Below are 13863 nucleotides of genomic sequence, written 5' to 3' on the forward strand. Positions count from 1 at the left end.
TGAAAAAGAGCCCATGGTTACCGTCACCCGATCGGGTCGCCGGGCGTTTGCTCGCAAATTTGCGGCAAAATTTAAATTTCTTAAATCTGCAAGAATTTATGGTCTGCTATTAACGGGCATTTTGCCTTTGCTGAGCCCCTTTATGCGTAGATTTAGAGTTTTTGCTTTTCAGTCACTTACACGGCAGTTTGACGCGCTATACTACCAACACGAAGGGAAAAGTGCATAAAAAGATGAGTTTGGAGAGAGTTGTCGGAAGGGTTTTCGCAAAATGCGCCAGCAACTCCAAAAAGGCCTCTCTGGCTCCGACTGAGGGCTACAAGCGACTTTTGGAGGGACCAAAGGCTCCACAGCACTTTTACAGAAAGTTTATCGCTCCCTGGTACTTTAAGATCTTTAGCGGACCGTTTGAGAGATGGCAGCACGCCTGTCTCACCAGGTACCTCAGAGAACACGGTAAGTTGATGCGGAGTATACGAGTGAAACGAGTATGCGGAGCATGGGTCCCGAAGAATGAGGGAGTAATGGCGAGTATACGCAGTATATGAGCCTGTGTATTCGTAGGTAGATGGTATGAATGGAGGAAGGATAGGATTAATGGCAACTTATGAACGTAGCAATTATAGATGAAATGGCTAGTACACAGAGTATAGGAGCCTAAATGGTCACTATAGACGAGAAGAGTGGAGTTGGAGCTCATGCACAGGGCGAATATACAGAGATAAATGATGGATGCAACAGAATGGATAGGCGAGGGCACTGCTGACCCATGGAATGTGTAGAGTAGTGGCATGCATGACATGGTGGAAGAAGAACCAGGATTTAAGCTCACAGACCATCACTGGGATGTAGAAAATGGAATGGGAAGCAGTGATTAAGCGATGGGATAATCCATGGAGTTAAAGTTGGAAAGTCTTGTCAACATTCATTCTTGTACACTATTCATTTGGCATCCATCCATACTGACAATTCTGCTCATACCAGTTGAGACATGAATGGAGTACTACTGTGAAGGAGACTATGGAAGGATGCTATGAGGATATGAGTTAAAGATACTGTATGGAACTAATGTAGTATAGTGGTGAGTAAAAATGTAGTATGACAAGTAGTGATGGTTGTGGTACCAGTGGATTGATTTTTTCATATAGATATGTTGGTATAAACATTGGTGATACACAGGACAATGGAAGTTATAGGGACAATTGTCAGAATACCATAAGCATCCGCAAGGACGATAAACCTGGAAAGGGTTACAAGAGATACACTCACACGCCAAGAACTGGATATTACATTGGTTGTATAAATCACGATGGAGAAAAGCAAAGTGGTATACCTGTAAATGTTGGGGGCTACTATAACAAAAACGTTACTGCGTACTACCTTGGTTATGATGAAAGTAATGTTTTACCACTAGTAGTTGGGATTACTAAAGGTGGAAATAACTATGATTACTACAAAAGAACCCATCCTCTTTCAACTTCTAGTTCATGGAAAAAAGAAAATGGGATACGCAACGATATTCAACTTCCCTCAAAACTCCAAGAAATAAGTGCTAAGTTAACTGAACTTGTTGTACTAAATCTCACTCAAACTAAAGGTACTTACTATGCCAATGGTAACACTAGTCCTCCCCCAAAGGCTAACCCAAATACTCAAATTGAAGTCACTGAGTCAAAGATATACGATTGTTATAAGAAATTCAAGCATAGCCCTGTTACTGTAGGATCAAATATAAGACCCCTTTCTACCAAAACTACTTCTAGAAACATACCATTTGAGTCACCTGTATATGGAACAGAGTGTAGAGAGGCTTGTGTCTATTACTGGAAAGAGGACTCTGGATACATAAAAGCATTAACCCTTGGGTTAAAATCATCTGGAAGTTATGCATACTATACACTTACTGGTGACCATTGGACAAAATCTGAAGAGATCAAGGATGATACTCTCGACCAGAAGTTGGATGAACAGAACTGTGAAAAGAATGATGCTCATGTTATAGACATTTCAAAGACAGATAATGGTCCTTATGATTGCCCAAGTTGTGGAAATAATAATAAGAAGATCACTGTGGCTTCAACGAATCGCTACGCTTATTCCTATTACATACATGTTTCTTCTGGGAAAATTTGTAGATTCAAGGATAAGGGAACAGACCAAACTGGAGTTGAGTTTCTAAAGAATACCACTCAACTGTGTGTATATCACTATCCAAATGGGCCCAATGGAATTCCACTTTTGATTTATCTTCAAGATTCATCTAGTTGGTACCAAAGGAGATCTCCTGACTCGACTGAATGGACTACAGTCGAAGAAGGTAATAAACCCAGTGACCCATTTACGGGTAATGATGTAAATTTATTAAAGCTTCTAAAGGCTAAACTACCAACTGTTACTATCAATGTTGGACAAACTAATGTTAGTGATAGTGGAAGTGGTACATATCAGGATACTTATGGAACCACTGAAACAATCAGTCTTACTAAAAATGTTGTACTGGAATCTGAGAAAAAAACTGAGTATACTAGCTTTGTTCATTCTGTTCTGAATAAAGATGGTTTCCTGGTTAAACAGGTTACACACAACGGCTCCCCTCTATTTAGCCTACTGTCAAGTTTCATTCTTAAAAATGTAACGGTATATTACTATGGTACTGATTTCAAACCTGAGAACCTTGTCCTGGTTGAACTTGAGAAAAGAGGCAGTGATCTTAGAACCAGTACGCATATTATAGCAGAGGGAGCGGAGGATCTAGATGGACTACTATTCCCAGACAGACTGAGAAACTAGGCTCTCTTCTCACTACTAAACTTGGCCAGTTAAAGGAGAAACTTGAAACTGAGAGAAGGCAAGCATCTAAAGGTAATGGATCTGGACATACTGATGCAGTGAGGAAGGGCCTTAAGATTGGTGGTGGAGTACTAGGAGGCTTAACTACAGTAGGAACAGTAGCTGGTATAGTAAAGAAGTTTTGGCGTACTATAGCTACAATTCTCATTACTTCCGTATAGAGCGCTCCTCATGACATTACCCTTGGTAGGTACTAGACACTCCCCCTTCTAGACTCCTCTCTTGTTGGTATACTGGAATGCTAGAATCCAGAGACCTTGCTCTCTAAAATCATTTTAGCCCTTTTGAGCTCACTTTGTGTTCCGCATACTCATTCCACTCTCCCCAGCGGTTTCTTTACAACTATTTGCATCTTGATACCCTTCATAAACATATGTAGGTTTAATGTACGACGATTTGATGTCTGAGCGTGAGCCAATAGTTGAGCGTGCATTGACGCTTTTAACTCCAGATTTGGCCACTGACAGGTTTCGCAGGATTGCAAGGGGTATGCACATTAGTACTTTGAGAATGTATCCCCCTCTGGAGGAGCAGAATTACGATCCCTTTGTACCATATTTGGCCCCCTTTATCGAGGAGGCAAAGTTTCAGATTCAGGAAGAGGAGGAGTTGTTGGGATACCACCCAGTGGACAGAAGAGTATTTTGCGGTAAGTTTGTCTGGAGTAGCATGACTCTTGTACAGGAGGAACAACTGGGTTTGGAGATTTAGAACCAGGCATGCACTTTTTGGTCTCGCTTCCAAACCTCTATGGAGCTGCCATGGGTAATATTAAGAAGAAGTAATAGTGACTGTTAACTTGTCGTTTCTTGTGCTTGTAGATGCTACGGTTATGTTGTTGCAAGGGTTACCGATGGAGCGCACATCTCATTTATGGATGCTAAGTCTCTTTCTTGTATGGTTCACAATCGCCAAGATCCGTGTCCCTCTCCTCATCCATCCATTCTTCTGGGTACCTCTTCCGCTCCGGGTGTCCTTCTAGGTACTTTTGCCTCTCTGCACCCATTCTAGGTACCTCTGTCTTGCCTAGGCTATTTCCGCTCTATAATCACCAATCTTCCATCCAGAGAGTCCCCTGAATACACCAAACATACCTAGAAACGTATAGTAGCACAACATTCACAATTGGCCACCAAATGACCATCTCCAGCTACACACCTGCTGGGCCATTTTCTGCGCTCGGCTCGCATTCCCCATGGTGCAGAAATTTCTTCATACTGAAAACTATGCCTCCATCCCTGTGATGGGCGCGAGATGGCGCGTTGTATTCTCCTTTTCCTCTTGGCCTCTCTAGTGTGTATCGCCAAATCGCACGTTGTGGACATTTCCCTCGACACCTTCCAGGGTGTGTCTTCTAGGGACTTTTTTGTGTTTAAAATCCCCCTGAGAATTTACATTTCGGACGCAAACTTGACGATTCTCGAGGTGGTTGACAGTTTTAGGACCCTCTGGAAAGCCGAGCATGAGGGCTCCTACTGCAAGTACGTCTGGGTCTACTGGTCTCCTGACCGGCAGGCGCTCGTGGAACTGCTCGTCGTAGACGCAGAGTCAAAGATGGAGAGGATATCGTACAAGAAAGAGAGATTCATTTGGGAGAGAATCGATAATCACGCATTCAATGCAGCCTTTTATCGGACGAAATCAGAGTTTGAATTGATGGAAAGGAGTATAATGAGTAGTGGAAAAGCATCAGAAGAAGGAATCAGAGCTTCTGTGGGCTCTGCTGATTCCACACCTGGTCCCGATTGCCATAATGGCAACGAGTCCAAAGCCGTAGTAGACGGAGAAGGAGGTGAAAAGAATGTACAAGACCCTGCAAGTGGCCAGATTGTTGAATTTGTAAGGCCAGAAAAACCTCCAAAGTTTTTTGCAATCGATTTTGATGAAACGTTTTACATTCATGATAAAGAGGCCTTTGAAAAGAACATCAAGGCCTTTTCCAAAGTTAGACAAATGGGTTACATCCCATTTATTTGTACAGGTAAGAGTTATGTGTAGAATGCGAACTACTAGCGGAGCTAGGAGGAGCATGATGCTGCCGATGGCGTAAGCCAGAGGCAGCTTGAGCGGCCAACGGGAGCCCTTCTTATCAGTAGGATTATAACTACGACTGTATCGATAGTTGTTCATCTTGTCATTCTGTGGATACTCTCTCTGACAGTGAGCTAGTCTTGTGAGGGAGGATGAATGTATGGTTGTCTAGGGAGTAGGTAAGGTACTGGTCTGCTCCCTTTGGTCGCATTGAGACTACTAATGGATTTCAGAGTTTGGAAGGGGCATACTATCTGAACATGGAGGATAGATGAGCATCTGGGAACTAACCACTAGATCTCCTTAGGTAATAACCCAGAATGGCTCCTCCTTCACCAGGTATCACTATTGACATTAAGCAGGATATCCCTAGTGAACATGGAGATGGGCCTACTACATACTATGGAGGATCTATTAACAAAGTTAAGCTGACTAAGGTTGAGGATCCTCCTGGTTCCGGATTCGTGAAACTCACACATGTAGCATCTAATGGAGGACTTTTTACAGTTGAAAAGGTTCTGTTTGGAAGTACTCCTGTTTCAGATATAGGAGCTAAAGAACCTATAAACTCTTTGGCAGTGTGGTATTGGTCCGGAGACAGTGGCCATAATCAGCCTCTTTTCATAGAAATCCAAGGTAAAGATAAATATGAACGTCATGAAACCAAGGGAAATGGCTCTTGGAATCCACATAATAACGGTTCTCAAACTACTAAACGGCTGGAAGGTAGATCCCTTGAAAATATACTTGACCTCCTCAACTGCCAACTCAACAAAGCAGTTACCTTGAATCTAACCTTTCAGAATTCGGAGAATAAGTCGGGAAAAAAGTACTGTTGCGGTTACCATAATCCTAAAGGTCAAGGAAATATCACTGTTAAGAAGGAAAAGGTTCGTTGTACACTGAATCATAACAGTGCTGATTATTATGAACATGAGATTACCAATGGATCCACGCTTTCTGGCATTAGGTATGATGTTAGTTATTATGATAGAAGACGTATAAAGCCTTCTAAACTACAATTTCCCATTCAAGATCCTGTTACTGTATACGCTTTGTACTGCGACAAGAATCCTAAACTTATCTACATCAAAGATGGAAGACAAGATGGCATTACAGGATGGTATAAGAAACCTAATAGCAGTGGTAGAGATAAAAATGAAGACTGGACAGATGTTACTCATGCGCTTGGAGACATAACACCTAATTATTTCGGTAGACTTGAATGTAACCAATGGAATGCGCTTGTGAAGGAACTAAAGAAAGACGGTGGATGTACAAAGTTGGAAGAATGTCCTACTCCACCACCTAAACCTCCTGGTCCTGGTGGTAATCCTGCTAGTAGTAGTCAATCTGATCCTGGCGCTAGTGCTGCTGGTCCTCAAGGAACTCCCGTGGCTCAAATGGCTGAAGATGCGATAGATGGTGAAAGACAAGAAACTCAAGATGTTAATCTACCTGAAGGTACTTCTTCTGCTCCTCCTACTCTTCCTACTCCTGCAAGATCTGTTGGAGCTGCTCCTGCTGCTTTTGGTTTTTGTCCTGGAGAACCTGCTGTTCCTGGTTCTCTAGTTATTAATTGTGGACCTGAAGGAATTTCTGCTGTTTTATCTGCTGAACCTGAAGATATAGCTAAAGAACCTACTGGTACTAATTCTGAAGGTGGTGGAAAGGGTGATAGAGGTACCGGTGATGGACCTGGTGCTAGTGCTTCTGGAGATAATGAGAAAGGTAGCTATTATGAGTATGAGTACTCAGGTGAATACTCTGAAGATGAATCTCGTGCTGCTGTTGCTGATGGTAGTAGTAGATCTGAACCTGTAGCTCTTCAAACCACTCCTCCTACAGGCTCTCCTGATACTGGTCAACAGCCTCTTACTGCTCCTAAAGAACGTCTTGTTGCCGTAGCTCCTCTTACTGTTGGTACTATAGCCGGATACTTTTTTGCTACTTCTGCAGGATCCGGATTAACTGGTTTCTTGGGATATAAGGGTTATAGCCTATATAAAAACTTTAAAGGAGATCCTTGGGTTCGACAGATATGAGTCTATGGAGATACTCTAGATACTAACTTGGATACTGAGTAGTTGGTCTAATGGAGTACTATCATGGGTGAGCATACCAGCAACATACCATTTAGCTATGACCCATTTCAGGCACTCACACAACTCACTACTCCGTAGTTTGCATTCATTCCGCTATGCTCCATTCATTCAACTCACCTACATATACATCCCATTTACACAAACATGTAGCACGTCCATTCGAGACGGTCATGCGTACGCTTGGGGAGGATTTCGTGACCAAGACTGGTTATGACGGTTATCCTGGCATATATCTCAGCGGGTCAGTCGTTTACGATGTTGATGGATCGGTTCTTCACGTCTCCAAGTTTTCGAGGGAGTTTTTGGCTGCATTCTTGGACTACATTGAGAAGGAGGACCTCAAGGACCAGTGCATCTTCTACGATACTCGCAAGAACTATGCTCTGGTAGATCCAAAGGAGGTAGTTTCTCGCGTCCTGGTCATTGACGACATTCCGTACCCCAAAATTGCGACTCCCGAGGAAATCCTCGAGATGGAGATCATCTCCATCGTGACAACGAACGCGGACATGGATATTCCAATGGTAACTCGAGGCATCGACTTCTCTAGTCGCTGTATGGGCAGCAATTACCTGGCAGAGATCTGTCCCATAACCATCACCAAAGTAGACGCCCTAAAGATTTTGATGGAGCGCCACGGCGAGAGGGCCTCAGCTTTTGGGTTCATTGGAGACGGACTGAACGATATGGAGTCCATGGGCCTCTCGGAAATCTCCTTTGCGGTAGCCAACGCGTCTCCAGAGGTCAAAAGGCATGCAAAATGGGTTCTTCCGCACTCGTACCTGATGTCAGCCTTTGCAACAGCAATGGAACTGGTCTATAACATTTAGTTTTCATGTGTATCTCCGGTGTATGCGCGGCGAGGTCCAGGAGTCCGCCGAAACTCTAAAACTGCACGCGCGAGAGCGCGAGTTTCGCGAAAATCCAGTATAAAAGAGCATTTTGAGCGCATTTTGCCTGGCGGCTGAGCGACATGCACGTGTCCAGGGCCTCAAAACCCGAAAGCCGTTAAAATGCAACATCGTCTGCTGGAATCAGGCAGAGAGATCGTACGGCTGAAGAGAAAGCCAAGCGTACCCTGAAGAATAAAAAATTTGGGAGCAGCGGAGGCTCCAGAGTGGCAGGGCCAAACTGCCATGAGCGAGTGGCGGCAATTCCTTGCGGTTTGTACGAGTGAAACCATCGATTCACGGCGTTTATTTTAAATACAAATAGTTATAGATAGTGTGGATGTCTAGGATAGCTAATTTTAGGTGTTTCTGCACGAATAGACTGCGGAATTTGGAGCCCAGGACATTGTTTGCCGGTTACGGCGGTTCGAGTGCTGTAAACTCTGGGTATTCCAGGGGTCTCCGGGGGGAAAGAGCAAGGAGAAGTACACAGTGACAATTTGGTGATAAAAGAGTTTATTAAAGGCGCCAAAACCGGCGGCGGATTCTGGGGAGGAAGGGCGTCCGCCTGAGATCACTACATTACACTCCATTCTTTGCTCCACAGCACTCCATTCACTCCAATTCTTCTTTGGTTTTTGCATTCTCGAATTTTCTTCTTTCGTTTCTTCTCTGCTCTCCTCTCTCAAACATGGCTGCTCCAGACTCTTTTGTCTTGCTTTTGGATTTCGGCTGCACCTTCTCCGGTGCTTTGATTCGGTTGGTCCGCGAACTCGGCGTCAGGTGTGAACTCCAGGCTATCGAGTCCTTCAAGGGTCTTCCAGAACCAGCACCAGCAGGTGTTTTGCTCTGTGGTGGTACTGAAAGTGTCTTCGACGCCGATGTCGTTCACCTCGACATGAGCCTCTTCGACGCCTGCAAGGCCAAGGGTGTCCCTGTTTTGGGTATCTCCTACGGTATGATGGTTGCATGCAAGGCTTTTGGCGGCAAGGTCGTCAAGGGCAAGGAGACCGAGTACAAGGTCGTCGACTTTACTCTCGGCGCCGCCGATGTCTTGTTCGAGGGCCTTCCACAGGTCTTCAAGGTCCATGCCAACACCAACGATGAGTTGCATGCCCTTCCAGCTGGATTCAAGGCTCTCGGTACCGCCGCCGGCCTCGAGGGTGTCGTCGCCGCCGTCCACCCAGACCACAAACTCTGGGTCGTCTACTTCCACCCAGAGTCCTCCGACTCTGAGCATGGACACGCCCTCTTGTCAAACTTCTTGTACAAGGTTTGCAAGTGCGACAAGTCATGGACTATGGAGCTCTACTACGAGTCAGAGATGAAGAAGATAAAGGAGCAATGCGGCAGCGACAAGGTTGTTGTTGCTGGTCTCTCTGGTGGTGTCGACTCCACCGTCTGCGCAGCAATGGTCCACTCCGTCATTGGAAACCGCTTCCACGGTATCATGGTCAACACTGGTCTCATGAGATTCAACGAGACCAACTGCTGCTTCAAGAGACTGACCAACGAGATTCCAGGATTGCAAGTCACTATTAGGGACTCATCCGCTGTATTCTTCAGGGAACTCGCCGGCGTCACCGACCCAGAGCAGAAGCGTAAGATTATTGGTAGAGTCTACATTGAAGAATTCGATGCTGCCATCAAGGAGCTCGGCTTCTCCCCAGCCAACTGCTTGCTCTTGCAGGGTACCATCTACCCTGATATCCTCGAGTCCGAGTTGAACAGGAGAAACAAGCTTCCAGTCAAGTCCCACCACAATGTTGGTGGTCTCCCAGACAAGTTGGACTACGAGCTCATTGAGCCCGTAAGGTACTTGTTCAAGGAGGAAGTCAGAGCCCTCGGCAGACTCTTGAAGCTCTCTGACTACACCTGCACCAGGCCACCATTCCCAGGCCCAGGTCTTGGTGTTCGTGTCATTGGCGAATTGACTCCAGAGAGAGTTGAGGTTGTCAGACAAGCTGATAAGATCACTAGGGACGAAATCGAGAAGGCCGGCGTCAAGGTTAGCCAGGCTCTTTGCGTTTTCTTGCCTACCATCCGTAGCACTGGTATTGTCCACGGAAAGAGAGTCCACGGCCACACTGTTGTACTCAGGATCATCAACACCGTCGACTTTGTCACCGCCAAGTGGGCCAAGTTGGACCATGATCTCTTGGAGAGAATCTCCACCAGAATCACCTCCGAGGTCGCTGGAGTTAACAGAGTTTGCTTGGACATCACAAACAAGGGCCCAGCTACCATTGAATGGGAGTAAACTTTTGCTTTGCATAGTTTAGGATTGGCTTTTGCCAAGTTTTTATACATGTGCTTTAGACTTGGACGATACCCTCGTCCCGATCTAACTGTTTATACGTACTCTTCTCTCTAGTTATTCGCTCTCAGTTGTTCTCCCTACCCTTGCGAGGTGGCCCGCTAGCCGCCATGTAGTTGTGCACATAAAGCATCCCATAAATTTACAGTTCAGTTCTAACAACATCCTCGTCAACAAGATCCTCAGACAGACGCTCTGCGTACGCCTTTCCACTAGTTATCGAATTCACAAATGCGCTAACAGACGCCTGCAGAAGATGCATGCAAAGCTACTGACTATCAAACCTCTGAAAAGGCCGTCTTCATGTGTACAAAGACACCCTTGGCCAAATTCAATCCGACAAGCGTCGGAAACGTCCCAAGTCTAAAGACTCCTTCCCACTGCGGGTTACTTCCCTCTGGTGCGTATTTGATGAATGAATAAGCACTCACCCGTGGTATAGACAAACGGAAATGGCGTGTTTGGACTCTTTTGTCTAACATTTGCAATGGTGTCGAGTTGCGACTCCGCATCCTTGTTGAGAAAGAACAAGAGGCAAAGCGGTCCGCTGCAATTGGCCTTGAGATCCGAGACCTTGCTGACTCTCTTTGGGGGTCCGACATTCTTGTAGTGCCTCTTTGCAAACGACAAGATATCATCTGCCTTTCGTGCGCCTTCATAGTTTATCGGTTTCCCTCCCTGAGGGAACAGGATGATGGTAGGGAAGCCCTGGATGTTTTGTAATGCCAAAAAACCGCTCACCTTGATGTTGTACTGCGAAGCCAGGGATGTCTCAACGGTACAATCCACCTTGCCAACCTTTACAGAGCCACTATTTTTTGCCATTCTCACCCACTCTGGCTCAAGCTGTTTGCAGTGACCACACCACGGAGCATAAAACATCACGAGCCTAAATGGTGACTAGACGAGACAACAACTCACCACTGCGTATTCGAGTCTTCCAAAACTGTCCTTTTAAAATTATCGCTCGTAAGCTGTACAACGCTCCCAGGGACTTCTACGAGATTCTAAGGTTACACAGGACAAACCGTTTGTGCTAGTCTTTGGTTTCGGAGTAGCTTTAGACACTTTGTCCTTGACATACTTGTTCAACCTCTTCATTGCGAATGCAACAAGCGGTTCCAGACTTCTGGCTTCGTTGTAATCCACGACATCAGGGTTGTTGGTACCTGAAACTCTTGCATAACCAGCCGCAACGTACCGTTTGGAATAAACACCTTGACCGTAGGGTACCCCTTTACCGAATATTTCTGAGCCAAGGATTCGTCATTCACGGCGATAACCGGAATCACACCCTTTAGCACCTTGGAAACCTCCTTGTAGACTTTAGAAAACTCCTTGCAATGCCCGCACCTGCCACAAAAGCGTTGAGGATGAAGACACGAGACAAACCAGTCGGCGTAAAACTCAACGATTGAAACGCGCTTCTTGACCTGCTGCGTGAACTCTGGGTCCCTGAGGACCTTGACATCGCCTTTGCCGTCGTACAGTCCAGCCAACGAGAGTCTCACACAGAGGACGGCCAACACCCAGAGTCCCTTCATTTCTCCACTCGACGAACCGCAAATCCGCTACACCCAGTCCTTTCAGTCAGTCCCCGAGCCAATCGATGGATGTTTGCGCAAATTTCAGTCTCTTGTCCAAAATATGAAAAGTGGACGCGCAAATGCGCCCGGAGGCTCCCGATGGAATCCCGGCGGCCCTACGCCGCGCTCAGACTTCACATTTTGGACTCTGACCCCTCACAGGCCCCAGGAATGACGAGACAGTGACATTTGACTACAATGTGTGCAGTATGGAGGAAGAAATTGGCAGAGAATTGAGTCAGTCGGAGGACGAGTCGAAGTTGGAGAGGAGGACGTCTCATACCCACCGTTCGTCAAAAGGATCCTACAGGAACATCAAAAGTCACGTTAGATCGCAGCTACTCCACCTAGGGAAGCGCCTCATCGCTGAGAACACCGTAGACAGCCACAATGAAGCGCTCAAAATCGCGTCGATATTCCTAGAAAGCATCCCTCCCCGAGGCTACGTGCCCGAAGACCTCTTCACGTTCATAGTCTCGATCTTCCACATGTAAGATTTGGCTCAGAAAAAACGCGTTTTAGACACTACCAAGACGAATCGTGCGCTCGTTTGTTCACAAAATTCCTGTCCATGGCCGCAGCTACAACCCCAAATCTGGTATGGTTCGTATGGCTGATTATAGCATTTCAGAGACCCCTGGTTTTGGAGCATTCTGTTCGGTTTCTGGCATCACGGGGTGACTATGACGGAGTTTTGGAGGAGATACAGAGGTTTTATTCTGGTCAAATGATTAACATTACACAGGAGATGTTCGGAATGGAATTTGGAAAAGCACGAAATCGCAAAACACTATAGATGGGTCGCCAAGAATATCGATTCCTTCAGGGACTTTGAGCCGGAAAACACTTCACAGGAGTTCAAGTAGGTCCTAGAATATTTGCGTCATAGCAAATGGCAAATGTGCATGTTAAAATTTCTAGGATAGAGTTGGAAGATGTCCTGGTAACATATTTGAAGCACAGGAGACTCCCGAATTTCGTCCTGCTGGCCATTTACACAGAGATTTATGGAAGCGATGGGCTGAGGCTCATTAACGAATACATTCAAGAGTTCCCCAAAATATTCTACCTGAGAATAAATCGCATTTTCTTGCACATTCAACACGTATGTTTTCGAGTATTTACAAAACTTTTCAGGAATCTTTAATTCCCCCAAATGTTTTGGTATTTCTGCCCATTCAGTAACTATTGCAATGTAGGAAGACGATATTTTAAAACTCGTTCCACTTTCAAGGTACGATGTTTGGTGTAGATTTAACAATTCAGCTACTCGTTGGCAAGTTTTGACTTTTTATGGTGTCTAAAGTCGCACGTTGGAACCGAGAATCTCATTTGCACTCTCTTTGACGCAATGGTAGGTGGTCTTCCCTATTAAAAATCTTTCAGGTGGCAGTTCCGCATCTTAAAAGGGTCTGGGAGCTCTTTTTTACCGCGCTGGTTGAAGGTGTACAGACCAAAGGTTTGTGTCTTTTCTACCAGAAATACTCACAGGATGGGATGAGGTCGAGAAAATTATAGAGACTATACTGGCAGGCTCCACCGCAAGAATTTACAACAATTTCACCCCGATGGGTTTGACTAGTCTTTATCTTGTTGAAAACACTTAGGATGCATACTAGCAAAGATACCAAAGGACTGCACCCTGTACTATTTGGCAACAGCACCCTTTATTCTCAAGAACATGGAGAGATTCAAGGAACTCGTAAACGTTGTTGAAATGTAAGTTTAGTGAATGTATAAAGAATGTATAGGTGTACCGGGCACACAGTCTTCACAAGAGAGGTGCAAGATTATTCTAAAGTCGAACCAATTTGGAGTCAATATGTAGAGAATTTAAACAAACAGTTTAACGCAAACTTGTACATTATTTCAACAAGTATTCCTCCCAGTTAATCTCTACAACTGCACCGTTTACTAGGAATATAAAAAGAGAATGCACGGCCAAATGAGATTAACAAATGCCACAAGGCATCACAATTTAAAACTCTTCGTAAATTATACTGCATTTTATCATTCTCGCTCTTTGGCAGTTACAGTGAATTGCCAGGTAATTTTTTCAACCGGAGTTTTTATTTCGTGGTAAT

At 45.2% G+C, this 13863-nt stretch overlaps 5 protein-coding genes across 5 annotated transcripts; 4 read left to right on the plus strand and 1 right to left on the minus strand.

The window, feature by feature from the left end:
- Positions 1-233: 233 nt before the first annotated feature.
- BEWA_040230 (ubiquinol-cytochrome C reductase complex 14kD subunit, putative) lies at positions 234-3635 on the plus strand (the record flags this gene model as incomplete). The annotated part of the gene is made up of 3 exons (XM_004833380.1): positions 234-456; positions 3230-3499; positions 3535-3635. 3 exons carry the CDS (start codon positions 234-236, stop codon positions 3633-3635), a joined length of 594 nt encoding a protein of 197 aa, XP_004833437.1.
- A 469-nt stretch (positions 3636-4104) lies between these two features.
- Positions 4105-7816, plus strand: BEWA_040240 (haloacid dehalogenase-like hydrolase family member protein; the record flags this gene model as incomplete). Its single annotated transcript, XM_004833381.1, has 2 exons — positions 4105-4831; positions 7137-7816. 2 exons carry the CDS (start codon positions 4105-4107, stop codon positions 7814-7816), a joined length of 1407 nt encoding a protein of 468 aa, XP_004833438.1.
- A 636-nt stretch (positions 7817-8452) lies between these two features.
- BEWA_040250 (GMP synthase, putative) lies at positions 8453-10236 on the plus strand. Its single transcript, XM_004833382.1, has one exon. It carries the CDS (start codon positions 8568-8570, stop codon positions 10134-10136), a length of 1569 nt encoding a protein of 522 aa, XP_004833439.1. The 5' UTR covers positions 8453-8567; the 3' UTR covers positions 10137-10236.
- Positions 10237-10335: 99 nt separating this feature from the next.
- BEWA_040260 (protein disulfide isomerase, putative) lies at positions 10336-11849 on the minus strand (the record flags this gene model as incomplete). The annotated part of the gene is made up of 8 exons (XM_004833383.1): positions 11586-11849; positions 11395-11546; positions 11222-11362; positions 11115-11190; positions 10935-11082; positions 10625-10901; positions 10478-10590; positions 10336-10440 (listed from the first exon to the last, which is right to left on the minus strand). Exons 1-8 carry the CDS (start codon positions 11735-11737, stop codon positions 10336-10338), a joined length of 1164 nt encoding a protein of 387 aa, XP_004833440.1. The 5' UTR covers positions 11738-11849.
- Positions 11850-11988: 139 nt separating this feature from the next.
- Positions 11989-13502, plus strand: BEWA_040270 (conserved hypothetical protein; the record flags this gene model as incomplete). Its single annotated transcript, XM_004833384.1, has 11 exons — positions 11989-12269; positions 12302-12377; positions 12411-12490; positions 12525-12641; positions 12701-12884; positions 12917-12943; positions 12979-13013; positions 13046-13133; positions 13166-13238; positions 13271-13351; positions 13387-13502. 11 exons carry the CDS (start codon positions 11989-11991, stop codon positions 13500-13502), a joined length of 1158 nt encoding a protein of 385 aa, XP_004833441.1.
- Between the last annotated feature and the right edge of the window lie 361 nt (positions 13503-13863).

This window comes from Theileria equi (assembly GCF_000342415.1).
Source record: "Theileria equi strain WA chromosome 2 map unlocalized gcontig_1105316255037, whole genome shotgun sequence".
Taxonomy (NCBI): domain Eukaryota; phylum Apicomplexa; class Aconoidasida; order Piroplasmida; family Theileriidae; genus Theileria; species Theileria equi.

Excerpts from the sequence above, each read along its gene's own strand:
- BEWA_040250 (XM_004833382.1), top strand. The coding sequence starts at position 8,568 with ATGGCTGCTCCAGACTCTTTTGTCTTGCTTTTGGATTTCGGCTGCACC.